An 18829-nucleotide genomic window follows, 5' to 3' on the forward strand; every position below is an offset into this window, starting at 1 on the left:
TTACATCTGAGAAAGATCTCCCCATGCAATGATAACCAGGATACCACAAACATTGTGCTGGGGTCTCAACCCATTTAAGAAATCAAAGTTGTGTTAACACAGTCTCTCTACAGTCTCTCTACCTCATATACAACACGCACCGAGAGTTCAGGGCAAAACGCGTTGGTTAGCATCTGAGCGTCAGGTCTGAACGGATACACCCCACTCTCACCAGACGCCTCTGCAAAAAGTCCAACCTCATACCACAACCGCCCCTTTCAGTAAATCAAACATGTACATTTTCTCCTAAAACTCTGCTCGATTTAGCCTCATTCATGACTTAAATGAACCATAAAGTGGAGTCTTTGGGTCGGTACTTCCTGAACAACGCCCTCACTCCCCCCACCGGTAGGTGTAAACTTCAGCTCTACCACAAATCTTACACCGCTACACACAAGAGGATTTTGCGCAGCGCCTCGGTTGTTTCCGTGTAGGCTGGGAATGAGAGAAGAGAATCAGTCCTGAAACTCTGACATTTGCAGCGGTGTTAAAGCAGAAGTGTCTGTTATAAATTAATTTAGTATACACTTATGGCCTGATACACAGTTGGCCGCAAAATGCGTTTAATTTACGTTAAAAGGTAACCAGTAACATATGTACTCGGTTTACGCATGGCATACGCCACAGACACTTATGTCTCACTTGTGCCCATATTTGTATCCATTTGTTTCATGTGTAACAATCGCATTCGCTGTTAGGCATCAATAACCTCTCTAATACAACTCCCCGTCTCACGGAAAAAAAAATTATTAAAATAATATTTTTTTTTTAACCACGCAGACTTAATTATAATATATGCTCGAACAACGAAGAAAGCACCAATCAGCTTCAGCGGTGCAAACGCAAGTAGCCAGTCGCAAGAGGTTTGGTACATCATCATCGTCAGCCGCCATTTACACCGTCTACCCGCAAGTAATACGACTTTATCTGGCATTTATATGTCTTTTATTTTTACTAATACAGAAGAGTAGAATCATAATTCCAGGTGTTGGTGTATTGAGAACATCATAATAAATCTATATATAGACATGATTGTGAAGCATCGTACTTGGTTATCGTCTGTTCCCAAAGCATCCCAGGGGGAAGTTGATCGGTGTTACATAATAGAGAACACAGCAAGGATCGTTCACACAGCAAGGATACTAAAGCAAGATAATCATTCTTGCCCGCGTTGGTGTCTACTTACTCATATAGCATTATGTGATCTATTTACTTAGCGTTTCACTTGTGTTTACTAAGCATTGTGAAACGTGCATTGAAAGCAGCCAAATCTCCGCTTTCACCTTGGACCTAGTTCCGTATTAGCGTGTGTCGTTACTTTCTCCGTGTTACAATGTGTTTATTATTGGCTATTAACACCTAGACAGACACGACTTTCACCATATAGAACGCTACCTACAAGTGCTCCAGCGCTCAGCCTCCTGGATGGTAACGATGGTGCAGCTTCTGCTCACTGTGACTGTCTGCACAGAGCTCAGGAACGCAGTAATAACCTGGCTGTACTGCCCGGGGGCCCTGACTAATGTGCTGATGAGTTCTGGACACATTCCCTGCTAAATAATTAAGCTGCACAAACACTGCTGTCAAAACCCACAGCGGCTGAATTCTGGGCTGGTGGGAATAACAGATGAACATACACTGGAGAGCAGATGTTATAGATTCTGAATGAATATGACAAGTGTGAGGAATGATGGGGAGAGGAGTTTAAACTGATCGATTGTTCCTCTTTCCCATCGATCAACTGGCAATCTGTCACCGTTGCAATGCATTAGAGACTAGGGGGTATATTTACTAAACTGCGGGTCTGACAAAGTGGAGATGTTGCCTATAGCAACCAATCAGATTCTAGCTGACACTTATTTAGTACATGACAGTTAGAATCTGATTGGTTGCTATAGGCAACATCTCCAATTTTTCAAACACGCAGATTAGTAAATATACCCCTAGGACGGCTGACGGAGGCCAGAGATAGGTCATGGATGAGGAGCAGCGGAGGACATGGTAACATCACACATAGTATAGCAACAGTACATGGACGAGATCTGAGCAAGAAAACCACCTCTCAGATCCACAGACAGGGAACGAACCTTCAGAGCCTCCTTCTCTTTCTCTATGCGTTGGTGGTCGAGATGGACCTTGAGCAGAGCGGATTCCTTGGTGGTGATCTCTTCCTTCAGCTGGTCCACCTGGTGATTCATGATCTTCAGCTTTCTCTTCATCTCTGTTATTTCATCCTATTGGGGCACAAGTGTTTATTAGTGGAGGAAAGATTCATATAAACAAATGGAGATAAAGGCACCTGTCACAAAATAGATGTAAAAACACAATTTTATTATTAAATGACTTTTAAATGTTTCATTTTGATGTAAAGTGACGGGGCAACTAAAACTCAACCATTCCCAATGGAGATAAAGGAGCAGAAAAATATAGACCCCTCCCTGGTTATAAAAGCGGGTTAGCAAAACGCAACCATTTTGGGGGGAAGTTCATCAATCATCAATGACATAAGAAGACCAGTCCAAAGGACAAGATAGGCTTATATGACACCACTTAGTAAACGAAGGTAATGCCCCCAGCTCAAGTTAAAGTGTCTTCTACATTCTACATTCATTGTGCTGCCCACTGATCACATTATATATTACACTGACCCACTGATCACATTATATATTACACTGACCCCACTGATCACGTTATATATTACACTGACCCCACTGATCATATTATATATTACACTGACCGCACTGATCACATTATATATTACACTGACCGTACTGATCACATTATATATTACACTGACCGCACTGATCACATTATATATTACACTGACCCCACTGATCACATTATATATTACACTGACCCCATTGATCACATTATATATTACACTGACCGTACTGATCACGTTATATATTACACTGACTCCATTGATCACATTATATATTACACTGACCGCACTGATCACATTATATATTACTCTGACCCCACTGATCACATTATATATTACACTGACCCCACTGATCACGTTATATATTACACTGACCCCATTGATCACGTTATATATTACACTGACCCCACTGATCACATTATATATTACACTGACCCCACTGATCACATTATATATTACACTGACCCCATTGATCACATTATATATTACACTGACCGTACTGATCACGTTATATATTACACTGACCCCATTGATCACATTATATATTACACTGACCACATTGATCACATTATATATTACACTGACCGTACTGATCACATTATATATTACACTGACCCCACTGATCACATTATATATTACACTGACCCCACTGATCACGTTATATATTACACTGACCCCACTGATCACGTTATATATTACACTAACCCCACTGATCACATTATATATTACACTGACCCCACTGATCACGTTATATATTACACTGACCCCACTGATCACGTTATATATTACACTGACCACATTGATCACATTATATATTACACTGACCACACTGATCACATTATATATTACACTGACCCCACTGATCACATTATATATTACACTGACCCCACTGATCACATTATATATTACACTGACCCCACTGATCACGTTATATATTACACTGACCGCACTGATCACATTATATATGACACTGACCGCACTGATCACATTATATATTACACTGACCGTACTGATTATGTTATATATTACACTGACCCCACTGATCACGTTATATATTACACTGACCGCACTGATCACGTTATATATTACACTGACCGCACTGATCACATTATATATTACACTGACCCCACTGATCACGTTATATATTACACTGACCCGATTGATCACATTATATATTACACTGACCCCATTGATCACATTATATATTACACTGACCGCACTGATCACATTATATATTACACTGACCCCATTGATCACATTATATATTACACTGACCGCACTGATCACATTATATATTACACTGACCGCACTGATCACATTATATATTACACTGACCCCATTGATCACATTATATATTACACTGACCCCACTGATCACATTATATATTACACTGACCCCACTGATCACATTATATATTACACTGACCCCACTGATCACATTATATATTACACTGACCCCACTGATCACGTTATATATTACACTGACTCCATTGATCACATTATATATTACACTGACCGCACAGATCACGTTATATATTACACTGACCGTACTGATCACGTTATATATTACACTGACCCCATTGATCACGTTATATATTACACTGACCCCACTGATCACATTATATATTACACTGACCGCACTGATCACATTATATATTACTCTGACCCCACTGATCACATTATATATTACTCTGACCCCACTGATCACATTATATATTACACTGACCCCACTGATCACGTTATATATTACACTGACCCCATTGACAACGTTATATATTACACTGACCACATTGATCACATTATATATTACAATGACCCCACTGATCACATTATATATTACACTGACCGTACTGATCACGTTATATATTACACTGACCCCATTGATCACATTATATATTACACTGACCCTACTGATTACATTATATATTACACTGACCCCATTGATCACATTATATATTACACTGACCGCACTGATCACATTATATATTACTCTGACCCCACTGATCACATTATATATTACTCTGACCCCACTGATCACATTATATATTACACTGACCCCACTGATCACGTTATATATTACACTGACCCCATTGATCACGTTATATATTACACTGACCACATTGATCACATTATATATTACAATGACCCCACTGATCACATTATATATTACACTGACCGTACTGATCACGTTATATATTACACTGACCCCATTGATCACATTATATATTACACTGACCCTACTGATCACATTATATATTACACTGACCCTACTGATCACATTATATATTACACTGACCCCATTGATCACATTATATATTACACTGACCCCACTGATCACATTATATATTACACTGACCGCACTGATCACATTATATATTACACTGACCCCACTGATCACATTATATATTACACTGACCGCACTGATCACATTATATATTACTCTGACCCCACTGATCACGTTATATATTACACTGACCACATTGATCACATTATATATTACACTGACCCCATTGATCACGTTATATATTACACTGACCACATTGATCACATTATATATTACATTGACCGCACTGATCACATTATATATTACATTGACCCCACTGATCACATTATATATTACACTGACCCCACTGATCACATTATATATTACACTGACTCCACTGATCCCGTTATATATTACACTGACGGCACTGATCACATTATATATTACACTGACCACATTGATCACATTATATATTACAATGACCCCACTGATCACATTATATATTACACTGACCGTACTGATCACGTTATATATTACACTGACCCCATTGATCACATTATATATTACACTGACCCTACTGATCACATTATATATTACACTGACCCCATTGATCACATTATATATTACACTGACCCCACTGATCACATTATATATTACACTGACCGCACTGATCACATTATATATTACACTGACCCCACTGATCACATTATATATTACACTGACCGCACTGATCACATTATATATTACTCTGACCCCACTGATCACGTTATATATTACACTGACCACATTCATCACATTATATATTACACTGACCCCACTGATCACATTATATATTACACTGACCGCACTGATCACATTATATATTACTCTGACCCCACTGATCACGTTATATATTACACTGACCACATTGATCACATTATATATTACACTGACCCCATTGATCACGTTATATATTACACTGACCACATTGATCACGTTATATATTACACTGACCGCACTGATCACGTTATATATTACACTGACCGCACTGATCACATTATATATTACACTGACCCCACTGATCACGTTATATATTACACTGACCCGATTGATCACATTATATATTACACTGACCCCATTGATCACATTATATATTACACTGACCGCACTGATCACATTATATATTACACTGACCCCATTGATCACATTATATATTACACTGACCGCACTGATCACATTATATATTACACTGACCGCACTGATCACATTATATATTACACTGACCCCATTGATCACATTATATATTACACTGACCCCACTGATCACATTATATATTACACTGACCCCACTGATCACATTATATATTACACTGACCCCACTGATCACATTATATATTACACTGACCCCACTGATCACGTTATATATTACACTGACTCCATTGATCACATTATATATTACACTGACCGCACAGATCACGTTATATATTACACTGACCGTACTGATCACGTTATATATTACACTGACCCCATTGATCACGTTATATATTACACTGACCCCATTGATCACATTATATATTACACTGACCGCACTGATCACATTATATATTACTCTGACCCCACTGATCACATTATATATTACTCTGACCCCACTGATCACATTATATATTACACTGACCCCACTGATCACGTTATATATTACACTGACCCCATTGATCACGTTATATATTACACTGACCACATTGATCACATTATATATTACAATGACCCCACTGATCACATTATATATTACACTGACCGTACTGATCACGTTATATATTACACTGACCCCATTGATCACATTATATATTACACTGACCCTACTGATCACATTATATATTACACTGACCCCATTGATCACATTATATATTACACTGACCGCACTGATCACATTATATATTACTCTGACCCCACTGATCACATTATATATTACTCTGACCCCACTGATCACATTATATATTACACTGACCCCACTGATCACGTTATATATTACACTGACCCCATTGATCACGTTATATATTACACTGACCACATTGATCACATTATATATTACAATGACCCCACTGATCACATTATATATTACACTGACCGTACTGATCACGTTATATATTACACTGACCCCATTGATCACATTATATATTACACTGACCCTACTGATCACATTATATATTACACTGACCCCATTGATCACATTATATATTACACTGACCCCACTGATCACATTATATATTACACTGACCGCACTGATCACTATATATATTACACTGACCCCATTGATCACATTATATATTACACTGACCCCATTGATCACGTTATATATTACACTGACCACATTGATCACATTATATATTACACTGACCGCACTGATCACATTATATATTACACTGACCCCACTGATCACATTATACATTACACTGACCCCATTGATCACATTATATATTACACTGACCGCACTGATCACATTATATATTACACTGACCCCACTGATCACGTTATATATTACACTGACCCCACTGATCACATTATATATTACATTGACCGCACTGATCACATTATATATTACATTGACCCCACTGATCACATTATATATTACACTGACCCCACTGATCACATTATATATTACACTGACTCCACTGATCACATTATATATTACACTGACCCCACTGATCACATTATATATTACACTGACCCCATTGATCACGTTATATATTACACTGACCCCATTGATCACGTTATATATTACACTGACCACACTGATCACATTATATATTACACTGACCCCATTGATCACATTATATATTACACTGACCCCATTGATCACATTATATATTACACTGACCCCACTGATCACATTATATATTACTCTGACCCCACTGATCACATTATATATTACACTGACCCCACTGATCACATTATATATTACACTGACCCCACTGATCACATTATATATTACACTGACCGCACTGATCACATTATATATTACTCTGACCCCACTGATCACGTTATATATTACACTGACCCCATTGATCACGTTATATATTACACTGACCACATTGATCACATTATATATTACACTGACCGCATTGATCACAATTTATATTACACTGACCGCACTGATCACATTATATATTACACTGACCCCACTGATCACATTATATATTACACTGACCGCACTGATCACATTATATATTACACTGACCCCACTGATCACGTTATATATTACACTGACCCCATTGATCACATTATATATTACATTGACCGCACTGATCACATTATATATTACACTGATCGTACTGATCACATTATATATTACTCTGACCCCACTGATCACATTATATATTACACTGACCCCACTGATCACATTATATATTACACTGACTCCACTGATCCCGTTATATATTACACTGACGGCACTGATCACATTATATATTACACTGACCCCACTGATCACATTATATATTACACTGACTGTACTGATCACATTATATATTACACTGACCCCATTGATCACATTATATATTACACTGACCGCACTGATCACATTATATATTACACTGACCGCACTGATCACGTTATATAGTACACTGACCCGATTGATCACATTATATATTACACTGACCCCACTGATCACATAATATATTACACTGACCCCATTGATCACATTATATATTACACTGACCGCACTGATCACATTATATATTACACTGACCCCATTGATCACATTATATATTACACTGATCACATTATATATTACACTGACCGCACTGATCACATTATATATTACACTGACCGCACTGATCACATTATATATTACACTGACCCCATTGATCACATTATATATTACACTGACCCCACTGATCACATTATATATTACACTGACCCCACTGATCACATTATATATTACACTGACCCCACTGATCACATTATATATTACACTGACCCCACTGATCACATTATATATTACACTGACCCCATTGATCACATTATATATTACACTGACCGCACTGATCACATTATATATTACACTGACCGCACTGATCACGTTATATAGTACACTGACCCGATTGATCACATTATATATTACACTGACCCCACTGATCACATTATATATTACACTGACCCCATTGATCACATTATATATTACACTGACCGCACTGATCACATTATATATTACACTGACCCCATTGATCACATTATATATTACACTGATCACATTATATATTACACTGACCGCACTGATCACATTATATATTACACTGACCGCACTGATCACATTATATATTACACTGACCCCATTGATCACATTATATATTACACTGACCCCACTGATCACATTATATATTACACTGACCGCACTGATCACATTATATATTACACTGACCCCACTGATCACATTATATATTACACTGACCCCACTGATCACATTATATATTACACTGACCCCATTGATCACGTTATATATTACAATGACCCCACTGATCACATTATATATTACACTGACTGTACTGATCACGTTATATAGTACACTGACTCCATTGATCACATTATATATTACACTGACCGCACAGATCACGTTATATATTACACTGACCCCACTGATCACATTATATATTACACTGACCCCACTGATCACATTATATATTACACTGACCGCACTGATCACATTATATATTACACTGACCTCACTGATCACATTATATATTACACTGACCGCACTGATCACGTTATATGTTACACTGACCCCATTGATCACATTATATATTACACTGACCGCACTGATCACATTATATATTACATTGACCGTATTGATCACATTATATATTACATTGACAGGTCACTGATCATTGAAGTACCTGAGCTTCAATAAGGTTCTTGCTGTATAAGTTCCTGTCGGATCTCACAGCCTCATAGAGATTCTGCTGCTGCTTCAGCTTAGTTTCCGCCTCTGCAATCTTCTTCTTGTAGTCAAAGATCTGCATCTCCCGCACTTTGATATCCTCCATGTGCTGAAGAACCTGGAGACAAGAGCGACATATTTATACAGACTGGTCTAACAGAAGCAGGAACTGTGCACTGTGATGGAGACTTATGGAAGACTGTGAAACTTCTGTTGATAAAAGCTCTTTGTTGGAATATGAGTGATCGGTCACCATGTAATCAGAACAAGACAAAGACACAGCAATTCTACTGGAACAGAAAAGCAAAACTTACTACAGCTAAGACTCATATATTATTACATTTGCATCAAGTTGTCATATGTAGGAACATATTAGGGAAGTTTTGTCATCTGGTTACATCTTAGAGGCTTCTCATTTTGTCTGTAAACTTTTATATAAGTATAAGTATATAAGGGATTAGCTGAAATAAGCCACCGTAGAGTAACCCCAGTCCAGAAGGGTGCTGGACATATAGATGAACATTCAATAAAGGCACGAGATGAGGGTGTCAAGTGGGCACAAATCTACAACCGGTGTGGTAGGGCATCTACTAGACACATAACCACAGAGGGTGGGTGTATATCTGCTGAGAGGTGCCAGGTGGGTGTATATCTACTGAGAGATGCCAGGTGGGTGTATATCTGCAGAGAGGTGTCACGTGGGTGTATATCTACTGAGAGGTGCCAGGTGGGTGTATATCTACTGAGGGTGTCAAGTGGGTGTATATCTACTGAGAGGTGTCAGGTGGGTGTATATCTACTGAGAGGTGTCAGGTGGGTGTATATCTGCAGAGAGGTGTCACGTGGGTGTATATCTACTGAGAGATGCCAGGTGGGTGTATATCTACTGAGAGATGCCAGGTGGGTGTATATCTACTGAGAGATGCCAGGTGGGTGTATATCTGCAGAGAGGTGTCTCGTGGGTGTATATCTACTGAGAGGTGCCAGGTGGGTGTATATCTACTGAGGGTGTCAAGTGGGTGTATATCTACTGAGAGATGCCAGGTGGGTGTATATCTACTGAGAGATGCCAGGTGGGTGTATATCTACTGAGAGATGCCAGGTGGGTGTATATCTGCAGAGAGGTGTCACGTGGGTGTATATCTACTGAGAGGTGCCAGGTGGGTGTATATCTACTGAGGGTGTCAAGTGGGTGTATATCTACTGAGAGGTGTCAGGTGGGTGTATATCTACTGAGAGGTGCCAGATGGGTGTATATCTACTGAGGGTGTCAGGTGGGTGTATATCTACTAAGAGGTGTCAGGTGGGTGTATATCTACTGAGAGGTGTCAGGTGGGTGTATATCTACTGAGAGGTGTCAGGGGGGTGTATATCTACTGAGAGGTGCCAGGTGGGTGTATATCTACTGAGAGATGCCAGGTGGGTGTATATCTACTGAGAGGTGTCACGTGGGTGTATATCTACTGAGAGATGCCAGGTGGGTGTATATCTACTGAGAGATGCCAGGTGGGTGTATATCTACTGAGAGGTGTCAGGTGGGTGTATATCTACTGAGAGATGCCAGGTGGGTGTATATCTACTGAGAGATGCCAGGTGGGTGTATATCTACTGAGAGGTGTCACGTGGGTGTATATCTACTGAGAGATGCCAGGTGGGTGTATATCTACTGAGAGATGCCAGGTGGGTGTATATCTACTGAGAGATGCCAGGTGGGTGTATATCTACTGAGAGGTGTCACGTGGGTGTATATCTACTGAGAGATGCCAGGTGGGTGTATATCTACTGAGAGATGCCAGGTGGGTGTATATCTGCAGAGAGGTGCCAGGTGGGTGTATATCTACTGAGGGTGTCAAGTGGGTGTATATCTACTGAGAGGTGTCAGGTGGGTGTATATCTACTGAGAGGTGCCAGGGGGTGTATATCTACTGAGAGGTGCCAGGGGGTGTATATCTACTGAGAGGTGCCAGGTGGGTGTATATCTACTGCGGGTGTCAAGTGGGTGTATATCTACTGAGAGGTGTCAGGTGGGTGTATATCTACTGAGAGGTGCCAGGTGGGTGTATATCTACTGAGAGGTGCCAGGGGGGTGTATATCTACTGAGAGGTGCCAGGCAGATACACAGCCACACAGGGTGTCAGGTTAACGTTAGATAAGGCCACGGGGAGGGTGTCAGATGACGTTGCTCTTTACTTCAACCACTTACTAGATCTTAACATATTTATTCTTAAATTACGGTGAATGCCAATGAGAGATCCAATAATTAAGTTATAAATATAACAGTTTATCCAGTTACATCCACATTATATGTGTCACTGAGTGAACGGACATCTACGGTACAGACACACAGGAGGACACACCTTCTGCGTCAGCTCGCTGGCCTCGTTAATGTAACGATCTCTCTCCTTCTCCAGCTGGTAGATGATTTTCCGCTGTTTCTGGGCCTCCTCTTTGTAGCTGACAATTTCCTCCTCCAGGTTCTTCTTGGACTGGTCATGGAGTTTGACGAGGTTGAGCTGCTTCTGGGTGGCGTTGGCAGCTTTCAGCAGGTTCTAGGGGGGAGGGGCCAACGTTAATGTTTTATATTTTACCAAAGTATCACAATTGGGGACACATTCCCACTCTTACATACCATCAAACTTCCAATATTCCCCTTGGTGGAATCATTGTTTGTAGAAGTTATCTGCCCCCCTCCAATAAGTATACACACAGATCATATTATTTATGTCCACACAACGATGCTACGGCCTCTGTGGAACGCTGCGCTAGACGTCATGTGACGCAGAGTATATTCTTGTGGTTAGGGTCTGTTCCCGCATTCTTTGTATACTTCCACATAGTAACTAATGGAATGTGGGCAGCACGGTGGCTCAGTGGTTAGCACTTTTGTTCTACAGCACTGGGGTCATGAGTTCAATTCCCGACCATGGCCTTATCTGTGTGGAGTTTGTATGTTCTCCCCGTGTTTGTGTGGGTTTCCTCCGGGTGCTCCGGTTTCCTCCCACACTCCAAAAATAAACCATACTGGTAGGTTAATTGGCTGCTAACAACTTGACCCTAGTCTGTGTGTGTGTTAGGGACTTTAGACTGTAAGCTCCAATGGGGCAGGGACTGATGTGAATGAGTTCTCTGTACAGCGCTGCCGCATTAGTGGCCCTATATAAATAAATGGTGATGATGTTGGGAATATTTAAGAGAAGCAATCACCAGAGGAAACCACTTATAGAGAACATAAAATAATAAAATGTCTCATAAATAAGACAGTTTTTCTAGCATATAAATACCCCCCATACAACACCCTTAAGGTATGCTACATATACTATTTGTTATTAAGAAAAGCTCTTAATGACATATACGTGTACTGTAATCATTCCTCTTTGCCCCACATAGAGAACCTTATTCCAGTATCTGTGACCAGCTACAAACATACCCCCACACACTACAATCTGATTCATTTTAATCGAAAGGTCTTTTCACAAACAATGTTTACATAGAACAATTTGAACACACACAGAATAACTTTAATACAGTAAACTTTACATATTCTACTTAATTATGATTGTTCCATTTGCCCAAGGACGCAGCGTAACAACTGTTTTCACGCACTGGGCAATCACAGAGATCAATGTACAAAGGATGATATTCCTGAAAGTCATCTTACTTTGCATAATCAGCAGTTAATCACACCATGAGACAGAGCTGCTGTGTGAGCACTTTAAGTATCCAGCAATCTACGGGCAGCCAGAATCCAGGACTTCTGTCTAACCATGTAAATATTATACACTGAGACCCAACATAGGTGCCGAGCCTGCAGCGAGGGCAATAAGTAGCCTGGTCATTAACAGTACTATAAAGCACTCATTACCGTGTGGTGGGATAGAGGGAGAACACAGCACTGAGACTTCCATGTTTCAAGTTCCATAAGCCACCTTGATAATGACTGTAACCAGCAACCCCTGCTTAAATACAGGTGCAATTATTTTAAAGTCTACAGTCCCTGTGATGTTATTGTCCTCTGATCCGCTGTCTGTTTGCTGTTTCTATATCTCTGTATAGATGTTGTCATGGAATCTGTGTAGCCGTCGGTGGTCATGGTACAGAGGAAGGACTTTAATCCCTAAATTGCTGAAACCCACCACGTAGTCCTTATAAGTGTTCGCCTGCTCTATGTAACTGGCCGCTACTTTACTAGCCCCATATGGATGCAGCGCGTACAGTAGTTACACTTCTCATCTTGCACAAAGGTTGGCGATTTCCGCAGTAAATGTACATTGCAGCAGGTATCTCTGTTCCCTCCTTTGATCCATTATGTATGGCTGCTGCTTGGAGCTGTCACTCACCTTGTTGAGCATGTCCCTCTCCCTCACCAGCTCATCCACCGCCTTCTTATCCAACTCCGATTGTTTCTGCGCAGACTCCAGCTCTAGAGCAACAAAGACATATTACTTGTGGCGCATAGAGAGTGTAACGCCGACAACGTGACACTTACATCCCCTCTGTCGGCGCAATTACAGCCGCTCTGTAAAGGTGAGACAGGTGTGCCGTGCGGCAACTTATAGGTTAAAGGTCACCTTTAGATGACTAACTTATGGGATTGTACATCTTCTCCCCCAGGTGTCACAAAATATATTGCTTTTTTAAAAGGCCTTTATATCATGTATATGTGTTTTTTTCCATTGCCCTTGGTTAAGACACAGAGCAGCTTTATACAATGCAGAGAGCAGAACAGATCTGTGTTGTACGCAAGGGCAACTAATTAAACCGTACTGCCTGGATAAGTAACAGAAAAGATGAGCAATATATTTGACAAAGTTGAGAAGACAAATGTACAAAACACAAAATGTAAACTAAAATTGTAAGAATTTGGGGAATTAATTTAAATTGTCTTACTTAATGGAAGGGAAAGTAGTTTGATTTGAAAACATCAAACATTTAGGTAGACAAAAACTAGTCGCTATGGATTGTTCAATGAAATGCTGGACATTTATTTTCTGAAACAAAAGCAACATAGTTAAATACTTACTTTTTTAACTGGATTCAATTTCAGAATCATTTTGTCACAAACATTGAGGCTTTATGAAGAAAATAAAGTGTAACAATGGTCACAGAGAGCAACGTAAATCTCTTTACCACTAACACCAGTGACTCCGCATGTGAAACGTAATCGTGTAACGTCTGCACCGATGGCTGGAACGTGGTCAGGGGAATTACGCAATGAATGCGATAAAATTGAGCAGCTGGCATCCAAACGACACTGCCACCTCACCCGTGCAGGGCTTGATCTTTGATGTCAGTGGGTAAGGGGCTTAAATTAGTTTAAAATGCTTCAGATTCCAAAAATCTAAAGTTGTGCTCTTGTATTTGTGCAGATGACCTAGGTTCACAAGGCAAGGTGCCTGCGTCTGCTGAGAAGTAAAGTTGGCCGAAATGAAGGTGATCATGGCACAATATGGAGTATAGTCACCAGTGCGCCTAGTTCTGCTGATCACTGCAGAAACAAGATTTTAGAATGATTGAAATTAGCTTGAGTCTCACCTTATACACATAATGGGACTCACTTTGTGCCTCCATATTGTACCGTGGCATTTATAGTATGGTCTGAGTAATGTAATAAAAAGCTCAACACACACAAAATGCAAAATGTAATTTTAATGACCCGTCACTCTCATGATTAATTTAGGCCATAAATTGGACTAAAACGAGCAGTATTTTAGGAGAAAACTGGAAAACCGTTATTTAATAAAAGGGGTGATTCTAAAGTGGTAGGAGGCTGGACTTCAATGTGACATCTACACTTCTCCACAGAGCACCTCTGGAGATTATCTCGCCCCACCTAGGTACACCTTTAGGTTGTGGAGGTGGCTACCTATACCGGAGAGTAAGAGAGGACCTGGAAGTGCCCTTCGCGGGCCATCTAGGGGTAGAATCAACGCGGTTTCTTGGCACTTCCTAAGTGACTTCCTCTCAGACACGTATAGACTGGGTAAGCGCATTAGATTATTATTATTATTAATATTTATTTATAAGGCGCCACAAGGCGTCCGCAGCGCCGTACAGAGACAAACAAAATTACAATACAATGGGAGACAGCACAATACAGTAAACAGTAAGCACAGCAACTCAGTACGCTCAATGCACAGCTAGAGAGGGCGGGGAAGGGGGAGGGAGGATCCGCAAACGACGGGGCCCAAGAAGGAGGGCGCGGAAGACAGGGAGACCCCCAGGGGGGAGGAGGGAGCGAGAGTGGAAGTGGGGTGGAGGACCCTCGAGGAGGAGGGCTAAGTAGCTGGAGAGCAGAGTTAGAAGTGGTGGAAACAGGAGGAGAGATGGCCCTGCTCAGAGGAGCGTACAATCTAAGGGGAGGGGTGGACAAACTGAGAGACGCAGGGGAGAGAGGGAGAGTAGGGGGACAGAGGCAGAAGATAAGGTAGGAAGTTAAGTGGGAGACAGAAAGGCTTTAAGAAAAAGGTGGGTTTTTAGGGCCCGTTTGAAACTGGACAGATTAGGGGAAGTTCTGATGGAGGGAGGGAGCTTGTTCCAGTGGAGGGGGGCAGCGCGGGCGAAGTCTTGGATACGCGCGTGGGAGGAGGTTATAAGGGGGGAAGAGAGGCGACGGTCAGAGGCAGAACGGAGAGGGCGGGATGGAGCATGAATAGAGAGGAGGGTGGAGATGTAGGGCGCAGTGGAGTTGGCGAGGGCCTTGTAGGTGAGTGAGGAGCTTAAAGAGGATTCTGAAGGGGAATGGGAGCCAGTGAAGGGCTAGGTAGAGGGGGGAGACAAAAGAGGAGCGGCGAGAGAGGAAAATAAGCCTAGCTGCAGCGTTAAGGACGGATCGAAGGGTATCGAGATGAGAGTGGGGGAGGCCAGTGAGGAGGAGGTGATTAGATGTTCCAGGTCACCTACATTGTAGTATTATCATCTCTCCAACACCAGAACAGGCTCGCCAGGTAGAAGTTCCGGACAGTCAGGAATGTGACAGACGTTACCTCTCTCAAGTCCCGTGATTTGGTTTTTCAGGGTCTCTCTCTGCTGCTCCACCTCAATCTTCTGTTCCTCCAACTGTCTGTATTTTCTCTGGAGCGATTCTCTGACCTTGGACAGTTTGGAGATCTCTTGACGCATCTGGTTGATCTCTTCTTCTCTAGACTGATCATCAGGAAACAATGACAATAAAACCAAGTCACACAAAGGTGTCTGACAGAATTCATGTACGGAGAAGACCAGGAAGAAATCCGAGAAATGTATACACCGTACTTCACCTTTAACTCCAGCTGCTTCTGCTGATTCTCCTGAGTCAGCTGTTCGTTGGTGATAACGTTCTGCTCGTTCTCCTGCTGCAGTTTGCTGTTTCTGACCTGGAACTGCTCTAATTCTTTGGCTACTCTCTCATTTAGGATCTGCAAGAGATTCATGGAATACAGACAGGTGTCAGTAGATAACATTCCATATTATAACAGAAAAGGAAGACTTTATATAATAAACATAGGACATTTTGGATGCAGAAAATGCAGAGATGTAACTCTTTAGTTTACACAAATGTGACTGTTTTTCCACTGTCTACATAGACTGGGGCAAAGACCATTCTGCTTTTGATTGTTTATCTGCATAGATGCTTTGTGCACCATTTAGCGAATGTTTGCTCCATTCCTGCAATGTATATATCTGCAAGCCTGCTGATGCCTCTCTCATGTTTTGCGCTGCACATCGAGGTCATTAATGAACGTGAATGCCGATACGTGCCGTATTTTCCGCAAAATCACTCTGCGCATGCCCAGAACTGGACCATACACCAGAGAACACAGCACCATCCAATTCATCTTCGAGCACAAATTACTCTTACTACTGGCTACAATTTAATGGGCAGAACGGGGAGGGGACTGGGTGCATGCACGTAGTCACTGTACAGTAAGGGTGTGCCAAACTCGAGTGCACGCAGCAGAGTCTGATTCAAGTTTTTCTGTCGTATCACTTGCACCAGTTACTGGTCGGTGTAAGTGCTCACTACTAGTGATGACAGCTGGATATGCATGCTACAACATGTGTTTGCATGCTACTACATGTGTTTGCAATCAACAAACTGTAAAAATATATTTTATGCATAGTAAACATCAACAACATCCTCATAAAAGTATTTTATGGGGGGGCGTAATAAAAAATTAAGTATGTTTTTTTCTGACTTTATATTCCACATATGTACTGGACGTATCCTGCAGTGTGTTGTCTGTTGGAGCAGAGCGGACCTAGACCCATATTGAACAACAGATATAGATTCAGATCCGCTCCTAGATAACCACGGACATACACATGCTCAATTTACATACGTTTGGAAAAAAAAACTAAATTTACGGTCGTTTTGAGTGCCTTAATAAATCAAGCCCCATGTGTGCTTCGTGTATGATATCCTCTGGATGCAATTATTTTACCCAGTATTCTATCCAGTTACCTACTGCTTTTCTAGACCAATAGTCTATAATCTATATATTATGCACATGTGAGGCACAGTGTAAAACAATTTCCATAAATCTAAATATACTACACTGACGAATTTCCTACTCTTCATAAAATGCAACGAGATTTGCTTTAAAGCACAAAAAAAATCAGTATCTCATAAATCCATTCTGACTGTTGCTGATTATAGTACTTTGTAGAACTTACCTTTCCTTTGGCAATCCCCCATATAGATCTAAATCTAGATCTAGATGTTAAACTTACTGGTCTATGGTCTGGTCTCTTACCAAGCAGAGGCCTCAACCCCCTGAATATAAGAACCAAGTCTGCTTTCCCACAATCTATTGGTACTATACTGGTTCATAGAAAGTTGCTAGGCTGCTTCCTCACTGTGCATAAAATACATTTTTACAGTTTGCTGATCACAAACACATGTCATAGCATGCAGACACATGTTGTAGCATGCATACACAGCTGCCATCACTATTGGTTCAGCCCAATAAATGGCC

The 18829-nt window shown here is 40.8% G+C and overlaps 1 protein-coding gene across 1 annotated transcript in view; it reads right to left on the minus strand.

The window, feature by feature from the left end:
• Window positions 1–18829, minus strand: part of CFAP58 (cilia and flagella associated protein 58) — a 58728-nt gene that overhangs the window by 27958 nt on the left and 11941 nt on the right. Inside the window, exons 6-11 of the mRNA XM_075215116.1 lie at window positions 17132–17269; window positions 16859–17018; window positions 14213–14295; window positions 12233–12424; window positions 9831–9992; window positions 2127–2273 (exon numbers count right to left, since the gene is read on the minus strand). Of these exons, the coding sequence (XP_075071217.1) occupies window positions 2127–2273; window positions 9831–9992; window positions 12233–12424; window positions 14213–14295; window positions 16859–17018; window positions 17132–17269 (882 nt within the window). The remainder of the gene's footprint in view (window positions 1–2126; window positions 2274–9830; window positions 9993–12232; window positions 12425–14212; window positions 14296–16858; window positions 17019–17131; window positions 17270–18829) is intronic.

This window comes from Mixophyes fleayi, chromosome 6 (assembly GCF_038048845.1).
Source record: "Mixophyes fleayi isolate aMixFle1 chromosome 6, aMixFle1.hap1, whole genome shotgun sequence".
Taxonomy (NCBI): Eukaryota; Metazoa; Chordata; class Amphibia; order Anura; family Limnodynastidae; genus Mixophyes; species Mixophyes fleayi.